At 41.7% G+C, this 27044-nt stretch overlaps 1 protein-coding gene across 2 annotated transcripts in view; it reads right to left on the minus strand.

Annotated features, from left to right (window-relative positions):
• Positions 1 to 15042: 15042 nt before the first annotated feature.
• Positions 15043 to 27044, minus strand: part of LOC149312404 (LHFPL tetraspan subfamily member 3 protein) — a 257670-nt gene continuing 245668 nt past the window's right edge. For both annotated transcript variants that reach the window (XM_089524563.1, XM_089524564.1), the window contains one exon: positions 15043 to 16119. In XM_089524563.1, the coding sequence (XP_089380689.1) occupies positions 16091 to 16119 (29 nt within the window). In that variant the 3' untranslated portion in view covers positions 15043 to 16090. The remainder of the gene's footprint in view (positions 16120 to 27044) is intronic.

The raw sequence follows: 27044 nt of genomic DNA on the forward strand, positions 1-27044 counted from the left end.
AAGGTGAGTGCATGCCTGCCCCCTCCCCATTCCCTGTTGTTTAGGCTAGCTCCTCGCTCATGTGCCTAGGCTACAGGGGGGAGAGGTCGCCATCACACCTCCCTGGCACTGGTGACATCAATGCTAGGAATGCCACTGGTCTCAGTTAGTTATATTTAGCCAAGTCTGACTGCTAAACTAGTGGGCACTCTTTACTTTCCTATTTGAGGCTATGTCTTTAATAGTTCTACAATCAGAAAAAAAAATGCCACCTCTTGTTTTGGAAGGAAGGAGGTGGTCCATGCAGTTGGGCCCACCATCACACTGTCACCACCATAACTACATGACCTTTTGGACTACTACTACTAGAGCTCCCCAGCCAATATGGCCACTGGTATACTGGCTTAAGGACTGTGTGAATTGTACTCCAAAAAGGTAATGGCCAAGATCAAGCATCAGACACATAGCCATGATGCTCAATCTGACCCCCTCCCCCCAATTTACTTTAAAATCCTGGCAGCTGTGCCATGGGGCAAACTTCTGTGGTGCTGGTTAGTATAACACACCCAGCCACCTGCTGCCAGTGAATGATAGAGAGACAAGAAGCAGCAACCTCTCTGGGGTCCTGTTGCAACTCTTCAGTATATCACAGTTACCTGTTGGGAGGGGCTGGAAGTCATCCTTCAGTGCCCCACTTGCCACCATCGAATTCCATGCCTTGGTACTGATGCCTGGATTTCAAAGTGGGTTTGGGGGGTATTTGCAGTCATGGCAAGGGTGCCACATTAATAAATGTCCATATCAAACTGTTACAAGGTTGTAAGCATAGTTTACAACATTGTGACTGCCTATCAGGGTGCAAGCCAGTGTTTCTAAGCTCTCATCAATGTGCGTGGCACTATACAGAGTGCAAGGCTAGATGAGAGGCCCTTGCCCCAAGGTGCTTTCCATCTAAAATTTGCTACAAGGGGAAAAGAGGAACAGGAAGCTGGGCAAATAGGGAAGACATACAATTCTTTCAAGTTACAGAGTATGGTATATTCATCTCCTGCTGGATCAGAGCTGGGGAACCTCTGGCACTTCGATTTTTGGACTACAATTCTCAGAATACTTATGGATTACTGGACTGGAAATGATGGGTGCTGTAGTTCAAAATATTTGCAAGGCCAAATGTTTCCTTCTATTGTTCTAGAATTAGATCAAGGGTAGCCAACTGCCAGGGGCACATCTGCTTCCCAAAGGATAGAGGAAGCCGTATCCCTGCCTTGCCTCCATTTCTTTTTAAAAATCACTAAAAAGTTCCTGCTGCATCACGTACAGCATCAATGTGTTTTCAGGTCTCCCTGACTATTTCTGTTCAAATAGCTATTTTGTATGGTGACAACTTCCTTTATGCTTGGTTTATCACACTCACTTCCTTCTTACATCACTTTAACTTGCTGCTTTTTCTTCTTCTTTCCTCTCTCTCCTCCATTAGATCATGTATTTGTTCACGCACATGCTTTAGTAAGTCAAGCTACTTTTATATGTTGTTCAAAAGAAGATTGAGGCCCAAAACACACTGCAGAAATAATCCAGTTTGCGACATCTTTAATTGTCCTGGCTCAATGCTAGGGAATTCTGGGACCTATGTTTTTGTGAGACATTTATCCTTGTCTGTCAGTGAGCTCTGGTGCGACAGAAAAATACAGTTCCCAGGATTCCCTAGCACTGAGCCAGGGCGGTTAAAGCAGTCTGAAACTGGATTATTTCTGCAGTCTGTTTTCAGCCTTAGGCTGCATCTGCACTGCAGAAATAATCCAGTTTGACACCACTTTAACTGCCAGGACCCAATGCTATGGAATTCTGGGAATTGGTAGTTTAGGAAGACATTTAGCCTTTTAATTTAGCTAGTCAGAGAGCTCTGGTGCCACAACAAACTACAATTCCCATAACCTTGACAATTAAGGTAGAGTTAAACTGGATTATTTCTGCAGTGTGGATGCAGTTTAAGCTTATTCTCTCTCTCTGTGAGAAATATGCAACTTGTTCTTGTCCAGATTCTGCCCTGCTCTGTTGTTGTTGTTAACCACCCCCAAGTTGATCTCGACTTGAGATTTATGCCTTTTCATGATGTGGCCAAAGTACAACAGCCTCAGTTTGGTCATACCTGCCAACAGTTCACAGATGAAAAACAACTGTGGAATCAGAAATGGGTCAAGATGGCAAAAGCTATTAATAAGGAAATATGCACAACAAGCCAAGAGGCTGCAAAAGCTTGTTTTTGCCTGAGCCCACTGGAAAGTACGACATTCCACCCCTCCTCTCCTCTTCCCCCTGCTGAGATAACTGAGTACAAAGTACTTTTGCACTTCGAACTCAGTCTGCAGAAACTGAAGTACACTGAGGACAAAGGGGAAAAGTGGATTGAGGAGAGAGGAACTCAGCCATTTTAAAAACAGCTGAAGAAGTGGAAGGACAGAAGCGTAACCAAAAATAATTGAGACGGTTAGATGTTCTGCTTTGTCAATAGACTACTCTGCTATTGAGATCCACTATTCTCTCTTACATTTCTCAACAATTTTAGATCCATGGAAGGCATTTCTTCAACATCTGCTTTACTTCCTAGTTGATAAAAGATGTCTTCTAGGCTTAAAATAGCTCAGGGGCCTAAACATGGCAAAAATGTCCCTCCATTCTTGTACAATGATTGAAGGTGGGATTATAAATTATTTTTTTAATTGTGAATTTTATTTATTTATTCATTCATTCACTTACAGGGGCCAAAAATGAGGTCTACTTTGGAAAAAGCTGTTATGTTCAGACGTATACTGGGCTGCTGGTATGAAGAACAGACTTTTTCATTATTCATTAATTCTTTCCTTAGTGGAATACACCCATTTTTGTTTTGGGTTTCAGAAATGAGTGAAATTATACTTACACTCTGATCCAGGACCTGGTGATAAGACAACCTCAGGTCAGAGATCAAGAGAGTTAAATTTTGGACTAGGACTCTCAGAATTCACTGGCCACTTGCGCTGAGGGACTCTGGGAGTTGCAGTCCAACAGGTCACTGTTTCAAGTCAGCTGAAGGATGGAGGTCAAATTTCATAGAATCATAGAACTGGAAGAGAACATAAAGGCCATCCAGTCCAACCCCCTGCCATGCAGGAATACATAATCAAAACAGTTGATGGCCATCCAGCCTCTGTTTAAAAACCTCCAAAGAAGGAGACTCCAACAAACTCCGAGGCAGCGTCTTCCACTGTTGAACAGCTCTTACTGTCAGGAGGTTCAACCTAATGATGAAGTGGAATCTCTTTCTCTGTAGTTTGAATCCATTGCTCTGGGTCCTATTCTCTGGAGCTTCAGAAAACAAGCTTGTTCCATCTTCAGTATGACATCCCTTTAAATCTTCAAAACAGTTCAAAGCAATTAATTCAAATGAAGACAGGATATACAAAAAAGGAGACATAAAAGATTGCAGTAACTGCAGGACCATTGCACTAATTTCCAACACAAGAATTTCATGCTCAAAATTCAGTAGCAAAGACTCCTACGATACATGGAGCAAGACGTCCCAGAGGTATCAGCTGGATTCAGGAAAGTAAGAGGCACTAGAAATCACATTGGAAACATACGATGGATAATGGAGCACACTAGGGAATTCCAGAAGAAAATCTGTACTTTATCAATACCAAAGCATTCGACTGCACAGCTCATGAAAAGCTATGGCTTGCTCTTAGAGGAATAGGAGTCACACTACATCTGATTTTCTTGATGCATAATCTGTGCTCAGGACAGGAGGGTGCAGTCAAAGCTGAATATGAAGTAGCAGAATAGTTCCCAATCTGAAAGTGGCCAGGCAGGGATGCATTCTATCACCCTATTTATTCAACTGGCATGCAGAAAATATTACACACAGAACAGGCTTAGACTCAGCAGCAAGAGTGAAGATCAGTCAAAGAAATATCAACAACTTGAGATACACAGATGACACCACCCTAGAAGAAAACAACAAAGACCTGGAACAATTACTAAAGGAAGTCAAAGAAGAAAGTGATAAGGTAGGCTTAATGCTGAAGATTAAGAAAACAAAAATTAATGACCATGGAAAAACTAAATGAATTAGACAATGATAAAAATAGAAATAGTCAAAGAGTTCTCATACCTAAGATCAAGCATTGATCAAAATGGAAACTGCAGTCAAGAACTCAGAGGCAACTAGGATTGGGAAGGGCAGCTATGAAAAAACTGGACCAGATCATAAAATGCAAAGATATAACACTACATACTGAAGTTAGAATTGTCCAAACCATAGTATTCTTCATTACCGTGTATGAATGTGGAGGTGGACAGTGAAGTAAACTGATAGAAAGAAAATCAACTCATTTGAGATGTGGTACTGGAGAAGAGTGCTGAGGATACTACAGACAGCCAAAAAGACAAACAAATGGGTTCTAGAACAGATCAAGCCAAAACTCTCCTTGAAAGCCAGGATGGTTAATTTGAGGCTATCATACTTTGGCCATATCATGAGGAGTGACTCATTAGAAAAGGCAGTGATACTAGGATAACTGGAAGGCAGTAGAAAGAGAGGGAGACATCATGCCAGATAGCTAGACTCAATCAGGAAGGCCACAAACTTGAGCCCACAACTTGAGCAGAGTGGTTGAGGATAGGGGTTCATGTCTCATTCGCAGGGTTGTCAACTCAAGTGCAGTTAACAACAACAACACATAGGATACACAGGGTGTATCCACATGGGAGAAATAAAGCAGTTTGACACTACTTTAACTACCATGACTCTACTCTATAGAATCCTTGGACCTTTAGTCTGGTGAGGCACCAGAGCTCTCTGACAGACCAAGATTGAATACCTCACCAGACTACAAATCCATGGATTACACAAGATGGAGCTATGACAGTGTCAGACAGTTTTATTTCTGCAAAGTGAAAGAGCTGAAAGATGTCAAACACAGGTAAAGGAAAAAAGCAGGAAAAGGCAATGGTGGTTAGGACAAAAGACAGGTTTCATGTTAGTATGACCAACAGGACCTGTACTTCCTTCATACAAATTTCAACTGGCATATGGGAACCTCATCCCATGAATAAAGAGAAAATGTGACAATCGGAGTAAGCCACCAGACGGCAGCATTCAAGTAAGTATAGTGCACTGCCAGTTTGCTAAAGCTGCACACCCTCTCATGAAAAGTCTTTTCAATTGTACTAGTATGTTGTCCTACTACCTGCTCTCATTTGGGTCAGGATAAAGACAAAATTTTCAGCAGTGCTGGTGGGATGTTTCTACCTCTCAGTGTTGTATAGGAATATCGGGCTTGTTTTTCATACATTCAAACTCTAATTTAACCATCTCTAAATGTAAATTTTGAATTTCACTTCCTTCTAACTCTAGTACTTACAACACCCCTCCCTGGTGTACATGTATACATATGTATGTACGCACACACACGGGGATACAATTTTATGTACCTGATGAGATAGTACATACAGTAAAAACCAAGGCTATAAATGACAGTAAAAATAACATAGACAGTTACTGTGATGTAGTTGTTTGGGTATTGGATAAAGACTCTGGAGACCAGGGTTCACAATCCTGTTCAGCCACAGAAGCCCATTGGCTTGAGTGACCCTGGGCAAGTCACACTCATTCAGCTTCAGAAGAAGGCAAAGGCAAACCCCTTCTGACCAAATCTTGCCAAGAAAACCCTGTGATCGATGCACCTTAGGGTCACTATAAGTCAGAAATGACTTGAGGGCACACAACAGCAACAACATAGTGATTCCATAGTAAGGTAGTTCCACTTGCTTTATAACTAGCAGTGGGTGGATCTATTTTCTTTTCTACTACAGCGCGCCCGCGCCATACGCAGGCGCGCCATACGGCATACGCGCTCAAGCCGCGGGGCGCACGCGGGGCGGAGCGTCCCATTCAATTGAATGGGCGCGCGCACCCATTGCACCCCACGAGCGCCTGCGCTGCCGCGCCACCGTGCACGAGCCCCATTGTTTCCAATGGGGCTCGAGCATAGGCGGAATTCGCCTTGCGCGGAGGGATCCAGAACGGATCCCCCGCGTAAGGCGAGGATGGACTGTATGTTCATTTTTTCTCAAGCACACATCTATTCCATCTTGATTTGGCATCAGTTTGCACTTATTGTCTGAAATCCTGCATCAGAGGCTATGAGCAGTAACTTTTTGTCCTATGATGCAGTTCCATCACATGATGGGAGATTCCACTGCAGAATGGAACATGTGCACCAGGATGCATTGCACATTGTGACTGTTGCACGAGGGTCATAATGCTGTTTCCACCTATTCAATAATCCTGATGGCATAGCTACATCTCTGCTGATTCCTGAGAATACAAATGTGCAATGGTGCAGTTCAATTTCTTGTGATCTTAAGTCAGTTTATGATGTTGTAGCCCCCAACAGGATGTCAACCAATGTTTACAGGTCCACCCCAAAATTTATATGCATGTTTGGTGGCATTTTTGTGAACATGAAAGTTTAACTACAGCTCTTATTAAATCAGTCACCATGTAATGTAAAGCATTTGGAAGGACCCCATATGCAGTATTGCTTTGGGTATGTTGTTAGAGCATATAGATTTATTAAATTTTGGAGTGTGTGTGGAATTCACTTTGACCTCAAGCTGACCTCCTAGGGGCACCATCATTTCTTCAATGCGAAGAAGTCATGTAGGCAAGGAAGGAGTAAGAGCCCTAGAGAGCATAACTAGAAATTCCCCACAGGAAGTTTGGGAGTTGCTAGATGAGAAAAGCCATCACCTCCTAAACCAACACAATACTGGCTGTTTGTTTTCAGCCTTACACTTGATGGGTCAGTGATTAATTCAATAGCCACCCATTCATCTGTTTGCCTTCCTCAATTGTGTTCAGAATCAAGTGCATTGGCTAGACTATTCTTCACCTTGGCTTACCCTTTGTCTCAGCTGCAGCTAAGCCATTAAACTCATCGCTAGAAGCTAGAATTTGCCTACATAACCTTTAGATCAGCTCATCTCAGTGTGCTATAGTCAGAATACAGCCTGGCTTCACGTCAGACTGGACTCTGATTTTAGCCCCCTCAGCCATTTCCCCCCATGTTTCGGCGACTGTGTCGTTCCATCATCTACATAGACATTGGATTCCCGGAGAAGCCTTCGGAAATAAGTATCGCCCGTAGATTTGCCTCTCTCAACTCTCTCCCAAATTTCTCTCTTTTGCTTTCTTTGAGAATTGTGTGTGTGTGCGAATGTGTGTGCCCTTTTCTGTGTGTTTGTTTCCCTTTTAATAAACATCTAGACTTAATTGGAGCAGTCTCTCAGTGTCATCTCTCAAGGGATCATTTGGTCCTCCAGTATACACTACAGGACACGGTCTTGCAAGGGTGTTGGTAGGACCCTCCCTTTCAGCAATTCGAGCTAAATTAAGAAATTCTCCTAATTAGATCCTTCCTAACAATGTGTCATAATGACGGGTGAAATTCAAGTAGGAGACAAGGAGACAGTTGTGAAGTACACAGCAGATTTAAAGGCCAGTGTTCCTTGTGTTCCTCCTTCTCTCAATTTGGTTTGCTCCAGTCTCCTTCAATTTAATTCAGAGGTTATTAAGCAATGCTCTTATCAGTTAAATGTAAGATCTCTGCTGTGTCAACTTGCTAGATAAAAACAATAGCTTTTGCAAGACATTTAGTTCCTTTGTAGTATTTTGCAAGACCTCACCTTCTGTGCAACTGATTTCCAATAGCTTGGCAAAAATCTGATTTTCCAGATCTTGCATGCCTTTGCATCTGTGGCTTTTAAAATATAATGGCTGAGATCTTGCATTGTCAGACATAATTACAATGATGGAGCCCTGTCATTGCATGTGTGTCTGATGATGCCACTCCTGCTTGAACCCATCTTTCGGGCTTGGCAGTGCCCCAACCAAAGTGTATCCAAAGTGCTCCGTTTTGGGCACTGGAAAATGACATCTACTGAGCTCTCCTGGCTGCAAGCACATCAAGAACAGGTAGCTGGAGAGACCCACTGGGTAACTGCTGCACTTCTGAGTTATTTGCAATTTTTTAAATGGTTAATCATCTCCTTTATAGCACGTTTAGCAGATGCTACCTATATGAGACAATAGCCACTGTAGTTGACAGGTGTTTTTGTGGCTCTGGAAGCTGTTGACTGATGTTCCCATCCTGATCTGTGAGCAATCTCCATTGTGACAGGCAGAAGCGGGATCCTGGTTAAAATTCTACCTTGCATCAGTGATCGCTTGCACAAGGGAGTGGATGGGAATGCAGTCACCTGCTTCCAGAGCAACACAGCTATGGACCCACATCGACTGCAGTGGATGCTTCCCAGTGTGCCAACTGGTTTTCTCTTGATCCCATCACCCAGTCTTACTTGGTGAGGACACTAGAGAGAGCCTTTTCAGTGGATGCTCCCACCCTCTGGAATGCCCTTCCATGGCAGGCTAGGCCTGCTCCCTGCTTTCCTTTTGCTGGCAGGCAAGGACATTTTTTATTTAAGCAGGTTTTTAATCTATAAGCATGTCAGGGTGGCTTTTATATGGTGTGTGTGTGTATTAGTTATGTTTTTTAACTTTTGTATTTTTTATGTAATTCTATACTGTTTTCAGTCAGATGATTTTAACTGTTTTAAAATTTTTATTGTAATGTTTTAAAAATGATTTTATGTGAGCTGCCTTGGATGCCTTTCTGGGAGAAAGAGACATTCATGGTCCTTATGTTTCCCCTAATTAGAGAATATGGAGGAAACATGAATACCAAACAGTTATGAATGCGTAACTCTAGGTTACACATTTGTAATTCCCCAATAGGATTCTGGCCAATATTTATACCATACACTTATGCAATATGAATATTAGCTTTTTTGCAGACTTAAAATATGATATAAATAAATATAAATATGAAACTCTGTCATTGTCTACTTTCTTTTTAAAATTACAGTACTTCCTTCTCTTATGCAGGGGGTCCATTCCAGACCCCCCTGTGTAGGGGGAAGATTGCATATGCTCGCACCCCAATGAAAATAATGGGGTGCATGTATGCAGACCTGTGGTGCCGTGCGCCAAGGGTGCACGTGCCATTCATTACATTGTACCGTGGCTTCAGTATATGTTGAAAGCCATGGAAGGGAAGCCTGCGTATGGCGCGAGCTCACTGTATATTTCAAATTATAGCAGTTAGGAATGGTGTGCTGGAGATCAAAGGAAAGAACCTGTGGTTGCACCCTTAGTCATACTTACCACAGAACAGCTGTTCTGACTTACTTCTGCATACATAGCCATAGACATTTTCCTAATGCACACTTAGGATGACTCTTGAAGTTGGTGCTGTAGATCAAAGTACTGTGGTGCAATCCTCTAGTCCGTGAGACTATGGAAAAAGTTGGATCTCCACTTACCACCACCAAGGTTAGAAAAGAGTTCTAAATTCGGATGACACTGCTACTCAAAGTGGTGGTCTGTGGACTGGTGCTGGTCTGTGAGCCATCAGCTGCTAGGCCACAGCAAGTTTCTAGGAAAGAAAGGCCCCATACAGACTGCCAAAATAAAGCTGCTTCGGGTCACTTTGGAGGTGTGCTGTTTAAATGATGCATGCATCCTTAATGTCCATAAGCTACGCCAAAGCTGCATTCCAGTCCTTAGGACTGGATCGTGGCTTTGGCGCAGCTTCTGGACTTTTAGGACACATGCATCATTTAAACAGCATACCTCCAAAGTGGCCCAAATGGGACCAAAGAAAGAGTTGTACCCAAGGGGAACAAACATGGCACTGGTCCCTGGCACATTAAGGGAAAAAATACTGGTTCCTCAAGCTAACTTAGATCCCCCTTCCTGCTCAAAGATTTATGCCCTTCACTCCTTTGCTGTTAAAAGAGGTAGAAATGAGCAAGATCGGTGGATGATCCCTGGGTGAAATAGGGCTCCAAGTCCCCAGCCATGTCTCCACTGAGAAGGCTCTCTCTATTGTCCTCACCAAGCAAGACTGTGATGGTAGTGGGATCAAGAGAAAATCAGTTGGCACAACCCAAAGTAGGGATTTATGCTAGTCCTGGAACTGGTGCAAAGTATCTTTCTCCTGCATGGAAGTGGAAAGCAAAACAAAAATAACCTTTCCCCATTTCGACCTCTAGGATTGCCCTGCTCAACATTCAATGTAATGTTTGTAGATGGACCGAATGGATAGTGTACTTCTTTGACCATTCTTTGGTACCTTCTATAAGGGAAACAATACTTCATATGGGGAAAGTCTCAAGAAAAGAGGCTGGCAGAAGTCAAAAAGAAGGGAGAGAGAGAGAGAGAGAGAGAAAAAGAAAGAAATAGCCACTTCTTGAAGGAACTGGAGAAAGGCACTAGCACACTTTATTCTAGTATGCTACAAAATTCATTATTGACCTTTATTAGGTACCATAATACTAAGCATACGTTAAAGTAACAAAAATTATTGTTCTTTGTTTCTTCAGAAAGTCAGGTATTCCAACAGTTTTCTTTACAATTTGTTGACCATTTTTCTTTTAAACAAACAAACAAACAAACAAACAAACAAAACCAAAGCCACATATTTTTGACATTATGATGGGATGAGAGCATGGGGGAAGTGTTTACATTTTAAGAGCTTTAAAAACATACTTCTACTTACATTTATGATGTATGAACTTAAAATGCTTTGCTTCCTTCATATATATATACATATATATATATACATACACATATGTATATACACACATATATCTACACACAAATGGCAATGGAAACATTCACATCAGTTTGCAATGTTTTTGCGTTAAACACTACTCTGCCACAGTGAGAAACAGAATACCAAGAAGTGTGAACATGTACTAAAGAGATCCAACAAGCTTGTTTGTATGATCTGTGTCTAAGGATCACAACACCATTTGGGTGTCAACAAACTGAGTTATGGATGGTTTTTTAGGCCGAGGTAATGAGCAATGGTGAGGCCTGACAGTTTTGGGGATATATAGGAACTTTGGAATGTACATGGAATGCCCCATGTACATTGTGGGAACATTGACAGTTGCTAGGGAAGCAGTTGCTATCAGAAACATGATGGAAGGGCAGTGGCCACTGTAGAAGAGTTCACTTATGGAAGGTTAAGATGAAAGTACAGAAGGGAAGGAGGCTGAGGAGGAGGCAGATAAAGAGAAAAGTGCATTTTGTAGAGCTGTGCTGGGTAGAAAAACACAAATACTGAGCCAAATAGTGAGATTGTTCACGTAAGAGACAGACACTCATCTGAAAGGTCTCATACTTAGCCAGAGTCACCAGGGACCAACAGAAAGCAAGGAATGCAACCAGTCACAAGCCCTAGCTAGGTATTCATTTTCTGTGTAGCCTAAACATGTGAAAAAAGGCAGCATAGTAGCCCTCACGAGTTTCCATCAATCTTTTCAGATGGAGAGTGACTTTGTGCAGAAGACAGCTTTCCATTAATTGGAGAGGCTCATCACATTAGTTCCAGATCACATGGAGAGTCGGCGCATATAAATGAGTTTCTCCTCTTCACAAAGCCACTCTCAATGTGAGAAGATCAATGGGAACATGCAAGCTGGGACTAGGGCTGGCATTCTTCATTCCTTGCACGCTGAGGCTACAAGCAGGGAAAATGCCTGTATAAAGTCAGAGTCAGTGAAAGGGCAGGGCCTATTCTCATTTTTCTCCCAACAAGTTAAAAGAACAGCAGATGCTGAAAAGGAGGATAAAAAGGCTTCAGGCTCAAGACTAGCAGGCTTTGACAGGCCACATTAACGTGACAGCAGTCCAGTTGACCTTTTGGTGTTATTGTCTGATCTTACATATGATTCAAAATATGATAAGAGAGTGAATCCTCACATTTGTTATTGAACTACTGAGCATACCCTGTGAGGAGGAAAACCAGAGGTGTACTGGAGTACAGTACTCACAAGAATGGTCAGCCACCCCAGTACCTGAGTGGTTGTGTACAACAGATCACAATTCAGACTGATGTTCTTTTCTCCCTTTCTGTGGAGACCATACTAATATCCCAACCATCCAAAACTAGTTTCTTTGTCCTCTAAGTGTTTCTGCAACAATGCAGCATGTTCATCCTGGATAAGGAGGTCTCTTTCACAGTGCAGTTGGTTAGACTGAAGAAAGCAAGGGTAGGCAACTTATGGCCCTCCATATGTTGATGGATTCCCAACTCCCATGACCTCTAACCACTGGTTATGGGGGCTAGGGATGATGGGAGCTACAGTCCAGCAACACCAGGAGAGCTGCATGATTTGCACCCCTGAAACGAGGGGAAGTCAAGCAAGTGTTCTTCAGATGTTTTCGACTACAATTCCATAAGCTGCAGTGAGCATGGCCAATGATTGGCAATTACGGTAGTCTAAAACTTCTGAAGAGTGCTAGCTTACCCATTCTTTGATTAAATATACACCTGGCCATTTCTGACCCTGGACATTCTATTTTAGCATAGGTTAAACTTTGTTTAAGGAGAATTTTTGCTAAGTAATTAAAGCTATAATTCTTATTTGGGAGTTAGCCTAACGGAACATACAACTATAGACACAGGGGATCGTATTGTAAGGATGAAGTCCTATGCATACTTAGTTGAGATAAAGCCCACTAAATTCCATACTAGTTACTTCTGAAGAAGATGGCTAGGATTGCACTACATGATGCAGACCTTTATTCTCATGACATTATTATCACTTCTGTTACAGCAGAATGATGGCTGTCATGATCCTGAAACATTACATAAGCCCATGAAAGAAACGATCAGGGCAGTACTGGAAAACATTCAGATAGAAAACTTGTTTACAACATTTGAGACTAATGGGCGACTTTAGCATAACAATGCCGACAAATGAAAATAGAAATTAGAACACGACAGAAAAGCCCACACAACTATTCAATTAATATGATGATGGAATGATATATTATTAGAAGTACAGGGATTGCCAATGAAAGTTCTCCTCTTTCTCCTATCATCTTGATCAAAATGTCATGTCGTCATATAATTGGGTTAGATGCAGGTTGAATCATATTTAGAGTGGACCAATCAATGGAACTTTAATCATGACTAAATTAAGTCCCATTGATTTCAACTGCCTAATCTAAGTAAGATAAACTTTGTTACCCTGATTTCTACGGTCCACTTTGTAATGATTAAATCTGGATCCAACCCATTATGCTGTGTGCTTCCTTGTCCCCTGTTCTACAATTATTCTACATAATTGGTTCTTGTTAGTAGACAAACAGTAAACACCAGGATGTGGAATAAGTTGTGCTACTCTTGACAGAGAACTCAGTGCAAGGCTGTCTTTTTGTCAGCTGTCCAATGTTTATGTCCTTAATCATAGTTATCATATTGGTTATTCTGAAACATCTACATATCTAGATTCATAGGGTATCCTATGTAGTCACTAATGTATATGACTTTAAGCACACCATTTCTTTTTAACTAACCCTTGGGTTTTCTTGGAGATTTTGGGAGCTCCTTCAGGCTGTTCAACAAGAAGAGTGAAGGCTTCCCATCGACTTTGGTTCAAGTCCTTGATGAGCCATTTTATCCTTGGAACCTCGGAAGAGAATCACATTATGCAGTTCAACTGTGGAAAGAAGCTAGGAATATTGATGTTGTATCACAATGTTATCAGCAACCTCCTCTAGGAAACAGTGAACAGCACTGGAATACTACAGTGCTAAGGGCTAGAGAAATACCTAGAAAGAAAAGAAGTCATTTATTTAAAAAGAAACCCATATTTATATATTGATTGCATACCCATGGGCATTTCCAAGCGATTTCCAAGCAATGATGATTTTTAAACATAAACCGCTTTCTACAGATTTATTCAAAACTGTAAAAATGTAAAACCTAGTTCATCTAAAAAGGTTTTGCTATTACAGTGTACTTTTTATGCTAGATGCACTGAGGAATGCAAGTCAGAAAGAATGAACAACATCTTGTGGAATGGCATCTATGGCCAACAGTTTCCAATTTCTGTTTCGTATAAGTAATTTTTAAATCTCGAGTGATCTTAAGCAATGGGTACATGTTGTTATTAGGGATCTCAATTTGTATTCCATTACACTTAAGCCAGGTTTTCTAAATAAAGCATTGGAGCAAAAGGATGGGAGCTTTAAAATCTGCTGAAGCTAATTCTATATCAGTGAGCATATATGGCAATCACCTACTAAACAATCACATTTCGTTCCTCATATGTATTTATCCCATTCAAATCAATTTCCAGAACGAGCTGGCATGGTGTGTAGCCTTATAGAACAGCAAATGTTGCAGTGGAGTCAGAAGGTATAGAAAAACATGTCTTGGCCTACCAGATACCACAAAAAAGTGGCTGTCACAGCTGTGTCAGTTCTGTTTACTTTCTGTTTTGAGTCTTGCCAAAGAGGCTAGACCTCTGAGTCTAGCCAAGAATCTCTTCATTGTTACTTGAAAAGAAAGTTTGTTTATTATTCATAGAACAAGAAAACTGCACAAGTGTCATGTATTATTACATTTCAGATGCCAAGAGAAACCTCATGTTGCTTATGAACTTGCTGTGTTATGTTTTCCAAAATGGTATCCCTTATGGTAGTGGCTCCCAAACATTTCAGGCTGTGTATATTTCATAAAATATTATGTCAAGCGTGTATCAGCTCTCCAACAATTCTTACCCTATCTCCAACTAGGGCTAGCTCAAACATGAGGCAGAATGAGGTAGCTACACTGGGGATCTGTTTTTGAAATAATTCCTTTCCTTTCTTTTTTAATCACAGGAAAGACATATTTGGATTTTCAGCCAGAGAGGCCAAAATGGTTTGGACCTGCCATCCTTACAAAAAAACTCTAGCCTGATCTTATCTTAAATCAGGATGGGTACTCTGTAATGTCCTGGGGCCTTCAATATGCTTCTGAAAGCGCTCTCCATCTAATTGATTCAGATTAGTGGCTAGAGCAGTCTTGGTCTCCTCCAACAGCCCACTGGGCAGGAAGAAAGTGGGAGAAAAGTGAAAGAAAGAAAGAAAGAAAGAAAGAAAGAAGAAAAGAGACAGCCCCAACCTTTTCTTAGCTCAGACCCTGTGAATCACTGCTTTTAGATCCTATCTTAGATTGGTACTGACATCGCTCCCAATGGATCAGCAGCCAACATACCAGGACTAAGGCCCAGAAGAAAAAACCTTTCCACTTCTCTCTTTTTTCTTAATTCCTGTCCTCGCTTACACTGTAGCTGGGAGGCAAAGGGAGTGAGGCATACGGTATAATACGTTTTGGGCTAAGGATACTATCTTGAAGTGAGTAGGAAAATAACTATGGAAGGAGATGGGGGTATCCATCATTCTCCAGAGGTATCAACTCTTCTCCTCTTAATGAAATGTTACATTCTAATACAGTTTGGGAACCACCATCTTATGGCACATGCACCTTTGTGGAATGAGAAATCAAATTGGAAAGAGCCACTGCATTTTACATTTCCTACAGAGCAGACAGAATACAGAGGTTAAGAGCCACTGAGAGGTGTTGCATTTCTAGCTATCTGCAAACACTTGAGGGCCAAATGAGATGTGCCAAAATGGTAGATCAGAGGTTACATCATTTCCTCTGTAGCATGAGACAAGAGAATTGTGTTTGCAAAGACACTCAGCTGAACGTGATGTCTTATCTGCTCCCTGGTTAACACAGGACTCCGCTGTGTTAACTACCTCTGCCCTCTGAAATGTTTTATTTCAAAATATTCTGCTTTTCAGTCAAGTAATTTTTTTTAGAAAAGTGTACAAACCGCCTTGATGCATGTATTAATGTGTTTACCTAGCAACGATGACAACCCCTTTTAAAATTTATTCCCCTTATATGACTTTTCATGCATGCCTTTCCGAAAGTTGGGTTCAGCGACAGTTTCTAATGAGCTGGTGGATAAATCCATGATTGAAACTCTCTCCAGAGAACCACTTGCACGTCTGGCTGATCTATGTTTAGAAGGCAGCTCGTGGCAATCAGACATTTTTACATTCATCAACGTTCTCCTTCATCACAGGCTTCCGTCCCAGGCTTCTTCTCATTTAATGTTGATGTACAAAAGCTGTTTACTCGGTTTTGTTTTGTGCTCATTCTAGTGAGGATTGGCTTAGCAGAACTGCAAAACAGAGAAAAAAAAGAGGTGGTGGGGGAAAGAGAAACAAAGAGAGAGGAAAAGAGGGGGAAGGAGCAAGTTTAGTGCTGGAAGACATATTAACAGAAGCATCCGTAGGGTTTCCTTAAAATCCCTGGAACAGAACAAGACATTGCATGTGTTGTTTATTTAATATTTCTAGCTCATTGTTTCATTGGGAAAAGAAGTCACTAATTAGATGGAAGCAGTGGTGGTTTGTGGTTTGTGTGTATACAGTGCCTTCCCCCTAAAAGGTGGGAAGAAGCACTCCCCCAACACACTTGGTCCATAATCTTCCTCAGAATGGAAGACAGAGGGTGACAGAAAAAGGTGAAGCATGTTCATACATCTATTTATTAAAAGTATATTTATGGCACCTTTTAGGCTGAAAGAGCTGTCCAAGGTGCTGGACCTGTTTTGGGGATAGCTATGCAACTTAAAAAGAGCTATCCAAGCTATCACATTGGATAGCTCATTTAAACTTGGGAATACCACTCAAAGTGGATACACCACGCTCCTGACATGGAAGCCACCAACTGCATAGTGCCCTCATTTCTCCCCTTGATTCTCTATAAGAATCGATGATGCAGCTAAGTTTAGAACATTGTCTATAAAGTTAGCGACCTTGTCTCAAAAATGGTATTTTAGATATGCAAAAAGGACAACCAAATTGACTGATGGATTGGAGCATGTTCTTGACCTTGAAAAGGTTAAAGTTGGCAAAGAAAAACTTTGGCTATCCAGATAATGTTAGATTCTAATCTCCATCAGCCCTAATCAATATGGCCAATGCTCAGGGATCATGGGAAATTGTATCCCTTATGTTAGTGGCTCTCAAGCAGTTCAGATTGTGTAATCCAACCATATCAGGAGAGCCACAGGTCCCTCCACCCTCATTTTAAGCAATTGGCACATTTTTTCCCCTTTAGAATAGAAAAAATTATTAAAGTGGAACATGTTACATGCTTATGAATTACATAAACAGTTCTAAAGTGGACCCTCGATTTACATGGGGGAATCCGTTCCAGACCCCCCCCCCCCACAGAAAAGAAATATCATGGGACCTCAAGTCCAGTTGCTTTCAATGGTAGCGCACTGTTGCACACTGTGCTATGCATACACCATGGGAACACGCACCATTCATTTAACGGGGCTTGCCATCCGCATGACATCAATTCTGCATATGGCAAGCCTGCATATGGTATGGGCTCACTGTAGATGCAAAGGATCTTGTCCCCTGCCCCACTAAAAAATCGGTATCACCCCAAAGCATCAACTGGCAGTAAATTTAGGACAGACAGCAAGAACATGCTTCTCTACATACCCAGACACACTCAATCTATTGTTCTTAGAACCACAAGAGATAGCAACGGTCATAGACTCAGCCTGCATGTTTTAACTACCATGGCTCAATACTATGGAATTCTGGGATTTGTAGTTGGGTGGGGCACCAGAGCTCTCAGTCAAAATATGTTGAGAAGGAAATATCTCACCAAACTACAAATCTGCTGTTTGCGGCAAACAATGCAATAAAGCTTGAGTAGGGAAAGAGCAGGATTTTACAAGAATCCAACTGTAGCAATGTGTGCTTAACATTACAAGGCAAGGTAAACAGCAACTGCCTTTGGAACCCCTTATGCAGTATGCATGAACAGCAAAACAAAGAAACTAGAGGAGAGCAGATAACCATTGCCAAATCTCCAGTGTGTTTTTAAAAAGCATAGATCTGTACGTTTGATCATCAAAATGCAAATTATTAGAAAAATGGAGACTAGTGAAAGAAAACAATAATAATCCCAGGATGTACTTTAGCAGAAGTGCTAAAAAGGTTTCTAAAAGATTCCCTTTTTATAAAAAATGTATTTATTAAAAAAACCGAAATTAACATGAGAAAAGTAGATCAACAGCACAAAAACATTGACAAATGTTTATGCAGAACATAGGGCATGAATTATGTTATCCTGATCTTGAAATGCAAAGTAAATCTCCCTGAAATCATTTGTTCTATTGGATTAATCCTTTTCAAACAGAACCACAGGTCGATAGAATATGACCTCTTTCCTCATTAATTTGATTTACATAGGAAATATATGGGAACCAAGTTACCTCAATGGTATTATTATTTTTCTGTTCTTTTGCTCGACTTACTTGGCATGTTAGTCTTTCTGACAGTGCTAAATTTCAACCCTTTTTATACCACAGGTCTAAACTGGGTGCTATAGGGATTTTCCTGTTGCTGGCAATAACCTATCTGGCTGCTAATAACAGAAAGGAAAGCAAATCTTTATGTATTATTTCCTTAATCACACCTCTAAATAAACTGAGTAGTGCAAGTCCCGGATAGGGTTGCCATCCCCGAGGACCTCCAAACCGGGACAAATGTAGGACAATGTTTTAAAATGTAGGACTTTTTTTTAAAAAAAAAATCCTGGCCAGGAAATTAAAAAAAAAAAGGTCCTACATTTCAAAACATTGTCCAAGGCTTCGCCAGGGCCTGGGAGACAGTGTCTCCCAAGCCCTGGCGAGGCCTTCCAGGGCTCCGCGATCGCCGGCCCAGGCTTCCTCCCAGGCCGGGAAGGAGGCGGGGGCCGCCCCTCATCGCGGCGATTGCCGCGAGGGGAAGCGTCCTCCTCCTCCTCCCGGTCTGGGAGGAAGCCTCGGCCGGCTCCCAGGCCGGGAAGGAGGCGGGGGCCGCCCCTCATCGCGGCGATCGCTGCGAGGGGAAGCGTCCTCCTCCTCCTCCCGGTCTGGGAGGAAGCCTCGGCCGGCTCCCAGGCCGGGAAGGAGGCGGGGGCCGCCCCTCATCGCAGCGATCACCGTGGTGGGAAGCGGCCTCTTCCTCCTCCCTGGCCTCGCGGAGGCCTTGCAGGACCCCGCGGTCGGAGCTCCGACCGCAGAGCCGCCTCCAAGGCCTTGCTGGGGCCCGGGAGGGAGCGTCTCCGCGGCTGGAGCTCCAACCGCGGAGAGCCTTCCCAGGCCTCAGCAAGGCCTTGGAGCCGCCGCGGGGGCTGAGGTGGCCGCGGTGGGCGGGGCCGTCCCAGTTTGGGTGCCAAGCCGGACCGGGACCGGGATGGCACCGCCCAAACCGGGATTGTCCTGCCTCCCCGGTGGGATATGGCAACCCTAGTCCCGGATCGAGTTTTCGTTTACACATGCAAGGCTTACCTGACCTGGCTGTTTCATTTCATATGCACATCATTAGTTCTGAATAAAAGGTCAGTTCACGCCACTCTTGCTGTTTGTGTTATAGGAACCTATTCCTATTCTTTCCATGTTTTTCTGCTTCTGAGACCACTTTTTCTGTTAGAGGTAATGCCCAGGAGCACATCTACTTCATTAATGGAGGTATACCTGTATTGTATTCATTTCTGTGTGGAGCCATGGTGGGAGAAAGGTGGTGTACGTGGGTTTGTGCATAGGTTAGTCAGTCACTCACTTATCTCACCTCCTCTGCCTTATCTCACCTTAGTTTTGTCTCCCTGCTGGTATCACCTGAGATGAAGAAGAAGGGAGAAGATGTATGTGCATGTGGACAATCACTCTGTTGGACCCAACTCAGACTCACCACAAAGTCAGACTCACTCCTCAAACTCCACTTTTTCCACTGACAATGAAGTTGGTGTCCTTCTGCCATACGCTACAGCTGGGATGGGCAACTGCTGTCAGTCGAAGGGCCACACTTTAGGTTGGCCAAGTGATTAAGGGCCACACTTTTAAAGGTTTTCTTTTAGTGAATGAAGAGGGTGCGTGTGAAGTGTTATTTTTAAATTATAGACATATGTAACTGATATGGAGTAAGCTGGATCAGCTGACAGTGTTATGTAGTGGTTTGAGAGTTGGATCAGGGTTCAAATCCCTGCTCAGCTATGGAAACCCATTAGGTGACCTTGATCAAGTCCCCTTCTCTTAACCTAAGCCGAGGGCAATTTCAAACCCTATCTGAATATATTTTGCCAAGACAACTGCATGACAGAGTTGCGATAAGTAAGAGTTAATTTAAAGGCACGTAACAACAACATGAATATAAAATGGATTAAGAATTAGCAAGAATTAATAATTGTCTATTAAAAACATTGAAGGCATGTACATGTCCCCTTCTCTCAACCTAAGCCAAGGGTATTTTCAAAACCTATCTGAATATGTCAGAGTAATCTTAGAGGCACATAACAAGACAACAACATAAATATAAAATGGATTAAGTTAGCGGGAATTAATAATTCTCTATTAAATAACATTAACAGCATGAAAATTCCTCCCACTCAGTATTAACAAATAAAATCACCTCCTTCATACTTGATTCCTTATCATGACATTTATGTTCATACCTAAATGAACCTTAATTGTACCTAAATTGATTCTAAGTAATATGACATTAATGACTGATTTTGAACTAGATTTACCATGAGGTTCACTACCCCACTGACTACAGTGCTTTTCATTCTTTTTCCAATGACTCCAGTGCATTCAGTGATTTGCTGCCAAATATCAGCAGTAAATTCTGATATCAACATTTTAAGAAATAAAAATTCTAGAGAGGCCACAAAATGTTTTGGGGGATGCATTTGCTTACCTCTGCTACTATTTGCCTATCTCTGCTACTGTTTAATGTTTATTGTTTTCTCTAGTACCTCATAGCTAGGGGAAGAGTAAGGGTGAACTGAAGAAAGGAAAATAAATAGTGACAGATACTCCATCCCCTTTTAACTATTTAACACTTTGGACTTCATGAGGCCCCAAAAGGCCTTTGATGCATTCCCAGATCCCTTCATTGGTGAGTCCAGACATCACCACAAAAAGCACCCCTAATAGCAATTGTGGCTCCAGAACCTCCAATGGGTGTTATTCTCTTATAAAATACGGTACATGACCTCCTGCACTTTATTTTATCCCAAATTAGCTCTTAAAAAACAACACACAAAACATGATCACTCTTTCCCCCGCGGTTAGTCCTCCTACTATTCAAATATATTTAATATTTAAATACAGTATCTGTGTGAATCTTTGTGTTTTGCTTTTGTTTATGGTCTGTTTTAAACTCAAGCCCTTTAATGTGCTTTATTAAACACAGAGCCTTTTGAAATCCCATTTCAGGGACAAAACACACTGAAAGCTTTATCCGTTCTCCTGCAAAGCTTTATATACTGAGGTTATGTAGATGAAAGAGGGAATTGTATAAATGTCATAGGCTACTAGTTAATGTTACAAGGAACAAGCACTGCAGAAACAAGTCATTTCCTTCAATCAATGTTGCACACACTGTTCTGGCCTTGTAATTCATCATGCACTCTGGAATCCTTGAAAGTTTATTTTCACATGATTTATCAAAAAGAAAAAAAAACGACATTTTAAAACTGTCACAGCAATCACTGTTAATGAATGCAACATTTGGGAAGGCCACACTGTCCAAATTAGTCCGGTGTTGTGCATTCTCCCCCATTCTGTTTAAGAGGCTCTGAAGGCATTCCTGTCATGCTCAGCTCCTGGTGAGATGTTGATTCCTTGCTGCTGACCTATTCAATTTGAAGTTGTGTCTGTTGTCAGTGGGAGGATGCACTGCCTTAAGGGACTCATCCCATTCCTCTCTGTTACAAGAATTCTTTGATAATTCTTTCTAATATACACTTTAGAATGGTGCTCCATCCTTAGATACACAAACACAAAAGTATACGTGAAGCACGCATGCACATGCACACACACAAACTGCAGACACACGTGCAGAATCTGAAAATAGTCTTCTATATGAGATTTTTCAGTTACTGACTTTGGTAGCCACAAAACAACATCATCTATGTAGCCCGAATCTTATTTGTTAGGTCTAACCTGCATAGTCAATTGAATCAATAGATGAAAGGTGAGTCAATGCGAAGATAAATTCCATTGATTCAACAGGTCTAATCCCCCAGTCTGGTGAGAACAGTCTGACAATGTCCAGACCATTCAGCACCAAACCTGGGGTATACCCATCTTAAAACAAGAGTAAAAAACCTTACTGGCCCTCCGTTCACACACCCATCTCACTGTGCCACCTGCGGTGGTGGCGGCGATGGCAAGTCACTTGCTCTGAGGTCAGAATGAGGCACCCTGCCATGTGACTGATGCTGACTGCTTCAAACTAACCTCTGAGTGAGCAACTTGCCATGGCTGTGGCTATGCTGGGCAACATAGTGGGATGTTTGCATGAACAGTTGTCCGATGTCGCAAGGGAGGGTCCCAGGTAACAGGGGGAGGCTGGTACCGTTTGAGGGCCAGGATACCAGGAACAGAGACCACCACAGATATATAGTCAGGGCTTCAAGAAGTTATTACAGGGGGATTAAAATGCCCAGAATCCCTTAGCAAGCACAGCTACTGAGATTTTGAGAGCTGTCGTAAACAAACAAACAAGTTCCAAGCAATGATAATAGATGCTTCCTCCTGACATAAGAGAGATATTGTCATGCCCAGTGAGGCTGAGGACTCAGAGGAAGAGGGGGCTGAGCTAGAGTCCCAGTTTGAGACTGAGCTTGAAGCTGAGCCAGGCCCTAGCTCTGCCCTGCCAGCTCAAGCAGAGTCTTTGGCCTCCAAGGAGGCTCCAGCAGAGTGGTCTGTCAGAAGGCTCAGCAACCAAGCCTTCTGACAGCAGAGATTCCAGGCACAAGAGACATGGAGGAGGACGACGACAACATGCCTACCTTCAACCAGAGAAGGTCTGAAAGGGTGTGCCTCTGGTATTTGAGGGGGCTTTATGAAAAACCCTCTCTAATCACTAAACAGCTGTGCTATCCTGTGCTCATGAGAGCTGGGAATACAAACAAGTGGAGGACGATAGGCCCATTGTCAAAGATTATCTGAGCTTTCTTGCAAAGGAACGCTTGATCCTGACCTTCCTTGTTTCCTAACTGAAAACCCTGCTCCTCGGATTGCTGGTGCCTTGTCTCCCTTGGATTTGCCTTCTTTACCTTGGATTTGCCTACACGTCTCTTCACTTTCTGGAATGCTGGACTTCATCTCTGACAACTCTTTTGGTTTGTGCTCTTGGACTCTCTTGTTTGCTTTGTTGGACTGCATTAAGTTTTGGTGTTTTGTGCTGCGTGTTGCTATCACTCCTCCTTCTCTGGACAGATATCCACAATCAAGTCAAATACATTTCATTATAAAGGTTAAGATGACAGGGATTGTTACAGGGGGTCAAATTGGGTGGTCCTCCAAGATAGCTAAAGTGAGCCACAGTCCAAAAACATCTGGAGGGTAGCACAAGTCCCAGACCTGATCTATAATGTAGATTCTCTACATTGGGAGTACTCCTACAAGGGAAAAGAAATGCCTCCTTAGGGATACAAACATTTTTTTTACAAGCCAAGAGTTCATAAAATCAAAAGATAGGAATCTATGCGAAGATCCTGCATTTTTCAAAAAGATACTGACAGTTTCCCCCTATCTGTAGACATGAACTTAATTCCAATTGTTAGTCTCAACAAGAGCAGGCTCATAAAATCAAAGGGGATATGGCAAGTCAAAACTTATGGAAGCCCTATTGTTTCAATGGGCATATTCTTTGTTGCTGTTATTTCCTATTATGTCACTTTTGACTTGCAGTGACTAAATGTACGAAAGATCTTCAAGGTCTACTTTATCTGAGGTTAACAAATGGATTTAAGCTTATGGAGGGGATCATCTGCTCCCCGAGCTGTTGTTGGACTGCAACTCCTAGTAACCCTAGCCAGCTAGTGGTGAGGAATGCTGGGAGATGCAGTCCACAGCATCTGGTATATTTCCCTCCTTACAACTTAGGCCATGGTTTTAAGTGTATTTTCATGATGTTACAAGATTCACGATACTGCATATTACAGGAGTATTCAGCACCATTTTATTCAGAGCAGCAAAATGATGAGATTCACCCCACAAAGCTCTGAACACATGCAAATAATAGACTTTAAGCTTACTGGGAAGGAACAAACAACCTTTGTAGTGAATTGCTCTCAATTCCTTCATTGGCAGATATACTGCTTTACTCATTTTACTGTCCTATTGACTGGCATTTTTTTTTTAAAAAGTCAATGTTCAAAGGGTTAATTCCTTGGTGCTCTTTCCCCCAACCTCCTGTGATTATTCCAAAGGTTTACCCAGACACTGATAGAGAGCAAATGGCTTTTCTGATGAGGTCAAGCCCAGTGCCATTCCAGCATCCAATTATCTGTCAAGAGGCCCTTTAATAATGTTCAAAATTTCCTCTTTGCCTCACTAACAGACATAAAGGGATTGCAGTGATAGAGAGAGTGAAATGGAGATTATTTACTAATTATGGCAATATATACAGGGTGCAAAAAGTGAGAAAGGAGGCCAGGCAAATAAAGTGTCAAATAGATACAGGCCCTTGGATGTAAAATGCTTGCATAAGCAGATACCTGTCCTGCTGCTTCAGCGTTTATGGGCCCTTCAGTGATAGTTTTCCCAAACCCCCACTTTTCTGGTGTGTCTGGTCACTGCTTCATTTTACCTGTATGTTTCTTACCTTTAAATTCTACCTTTCTGCCAACAAAAGCAACATATATGGTTCTCCCTTCAACTGTCATGTCTACAGATAAAAGGAAACTGTCATCATCAGACTTGGGAGGGAGTGAAAAAGACAGGCCCAATTCCATCAGGTCTGGCTGTGAATTCTGTGACTTACGTCACTTGCTTTTATCTTATTTTATTTTATTGTATTTTATTATCTGTATTTTTATTGCTGTAACCCACCCGGATTCCCTGTGACTGGGTGGGCTATAAATTATTATTATTATTATTATTATTATTATTATTATTATTATTTGTTTATCTTCACTAAAACCCTGTGAGGTAGGCTAAGGTTAACCTGAGAGACAATGAGTGTCTTAAAGTTAACTAATGACCTTAGAAGCCAAGTGCCCCATTCTGTGACTCTCTAAATGTTGCTGGACCTTACCACACTTCAGTCCAAACCACTGGTCATGCTAGCTAAGGCTGATGAGAGATCAAGGCCCCAAACAGACAAGCCAAAATAAAGCTGCTTCAGGTCACTTTGGAGGTATGCTATTTAAGTGACACACGCATCTTAAGAGGCCAAAAGCCATTAGAAGGCACACTCATATAGAAACACAGAGGTGGGGTTTCAGTCATAATGACTTGGATTTCATTGAAATCTTTCTGAAGTACTGATGAATCTGTTAAGTTTGATTCAAATCATTTCCTATTTTTCTCCTACATAAAAATTGTCTGATTATGTTTATGCCTCAAATTGCTATATGATGAGGATGATGAAAGTGCAGCCCATGGGCTGGCTACATGTGACCAGTGGGACCAGATTCCATTTTTAAAAAATCAGGTGAGTTTTCACCCCCATGTCTTCAAAATGGCCCCCAAATTGCTGCAAAATGTAGTGGTTTGGGCCCACTCTCAAGACTCTCTCATACCTAGCAAAGAAAAAGAAGCAACTCCGCTCCCAATGAAGAAAAAAACAACCAAAAATGAAACATGACATGACATCTCTTTCATTTGCACTGAGCATGCTCATGCATACTCTTGAGAATGGAAAATGGCCTTTACAGTTGCCCAGCTCCACTATATAACTATGTTCCAGTTCATGCTTTCATGTTTTGAAAGTGAGAATTTGATGCATCTGCATTAAAATGTAAAATCAGTTAATTTCTCTCCCATTACCAGGTAAGAGTACCTTCAACTTTGGGTCAGAAAATGCATTATTTAGGAAACCATTTATGTAGGGAATCAGGATATATTAGTCTATAAAAACTACAAAGGAGCCATCTTAGTGTTTAAAGAAAAGCAAGTCTGACACATTAAAATTATCTTCCCCCTGATAAAGACTTTGGTGCAACTCAAGCTTCCAAATGTAATTATCATCCCAATCCATCCCTATGAAACTAATGTGTTGTTTGAATAACTTTGAGTAGAGCTCTCTAGATATAACTCGGGATCCTGTGTAGGAAAAAGACTACAAATCAGAATAAGATACTTCACTCAGTATGAGGTTGTGTGTTGCAAACATACAATGGATAATGGAGCACACTAGGGAATTCCAGAAGAAAATCAGTATGTGCTTTAAAGACTATAACAAAGCCTTTGACTGCATAGATTATGAAAAACAATGGAGTGATAATAAAGAAATGGGTGCACTATTGCACTTGATTGTCCAAATGCAATATAATATCAATAATCTAAAATATGCAGATGTCACCATACTAATAGCAGAAAACATCAAAGACTTGAAACAATTACTAAAGAAAGTAAAAGAAGAAAGCGCTAAGGCAGGCTGGCAGCTGAACATTAAGAAAATGGAAATAATCACCACAGAGGAGATACAGGAATTCAGTACAGATGATGAGGAAACTGGAATAATTAAAAAGTTCCCATACCTTGGATCAGCCATTGATCAGAATACAGACTGCAGTCAAGAAATCAGAAGAAGACTAGGACTGGAAAGGGTAACTATGAAAGAACTGGACAGGTGCAAAGTTACCAAGCTGTATACCAAAATTAGGATTGTCCAAGCCATCGTATTTCCCATCGCTATATATTGATGTGAAAGCTGGACAGTGAAGAAAGCTGATAGAAAGAAAGTCAACTCATTTGAGATAAGGTGCTGGAGAAGAGTGCTAAGGATACCATGGATAGTCAAAAAGGCAAACAAATTGATCCAAGAACAGCTCAAACCTGAACTCTCCCTGGAATCCAAGATAATTAAACTGAGGTTGTCATATTTCGGTCACATCATGAGAAGAGATGACTCTCTACAAAAGACAATAATACTAAGAAAGATGGAGGGCAGTAGAATGAGACCACATGCCAGATGTCTCATTGCTGAGGGCAGTTAATGACAATAAATTGTTTTAATTGCAGCCCCTGGAGTCACTCCAGGCAGGATCACTATGCAGGTGGAGGAATGGTTTAACAGT

Source organism: Sceloporus occidentalis, unplaced genomic scaffold (genome assembly GCF_023333645.1).
Source record: "Sceloporus occidentalis isolate IW3139 unplaced genomic scaffold, rSceOcc1.0.p SCAF_5, whole genome shotgun sequence".
In the NCBI taxonomy this organism is placed as follows: Eukaryota; Metazoa; Chordata; class Lepidosauria; order Squamata; family Phrynosomatidae; genus Sceloporus; species Sceloporus occidentalis.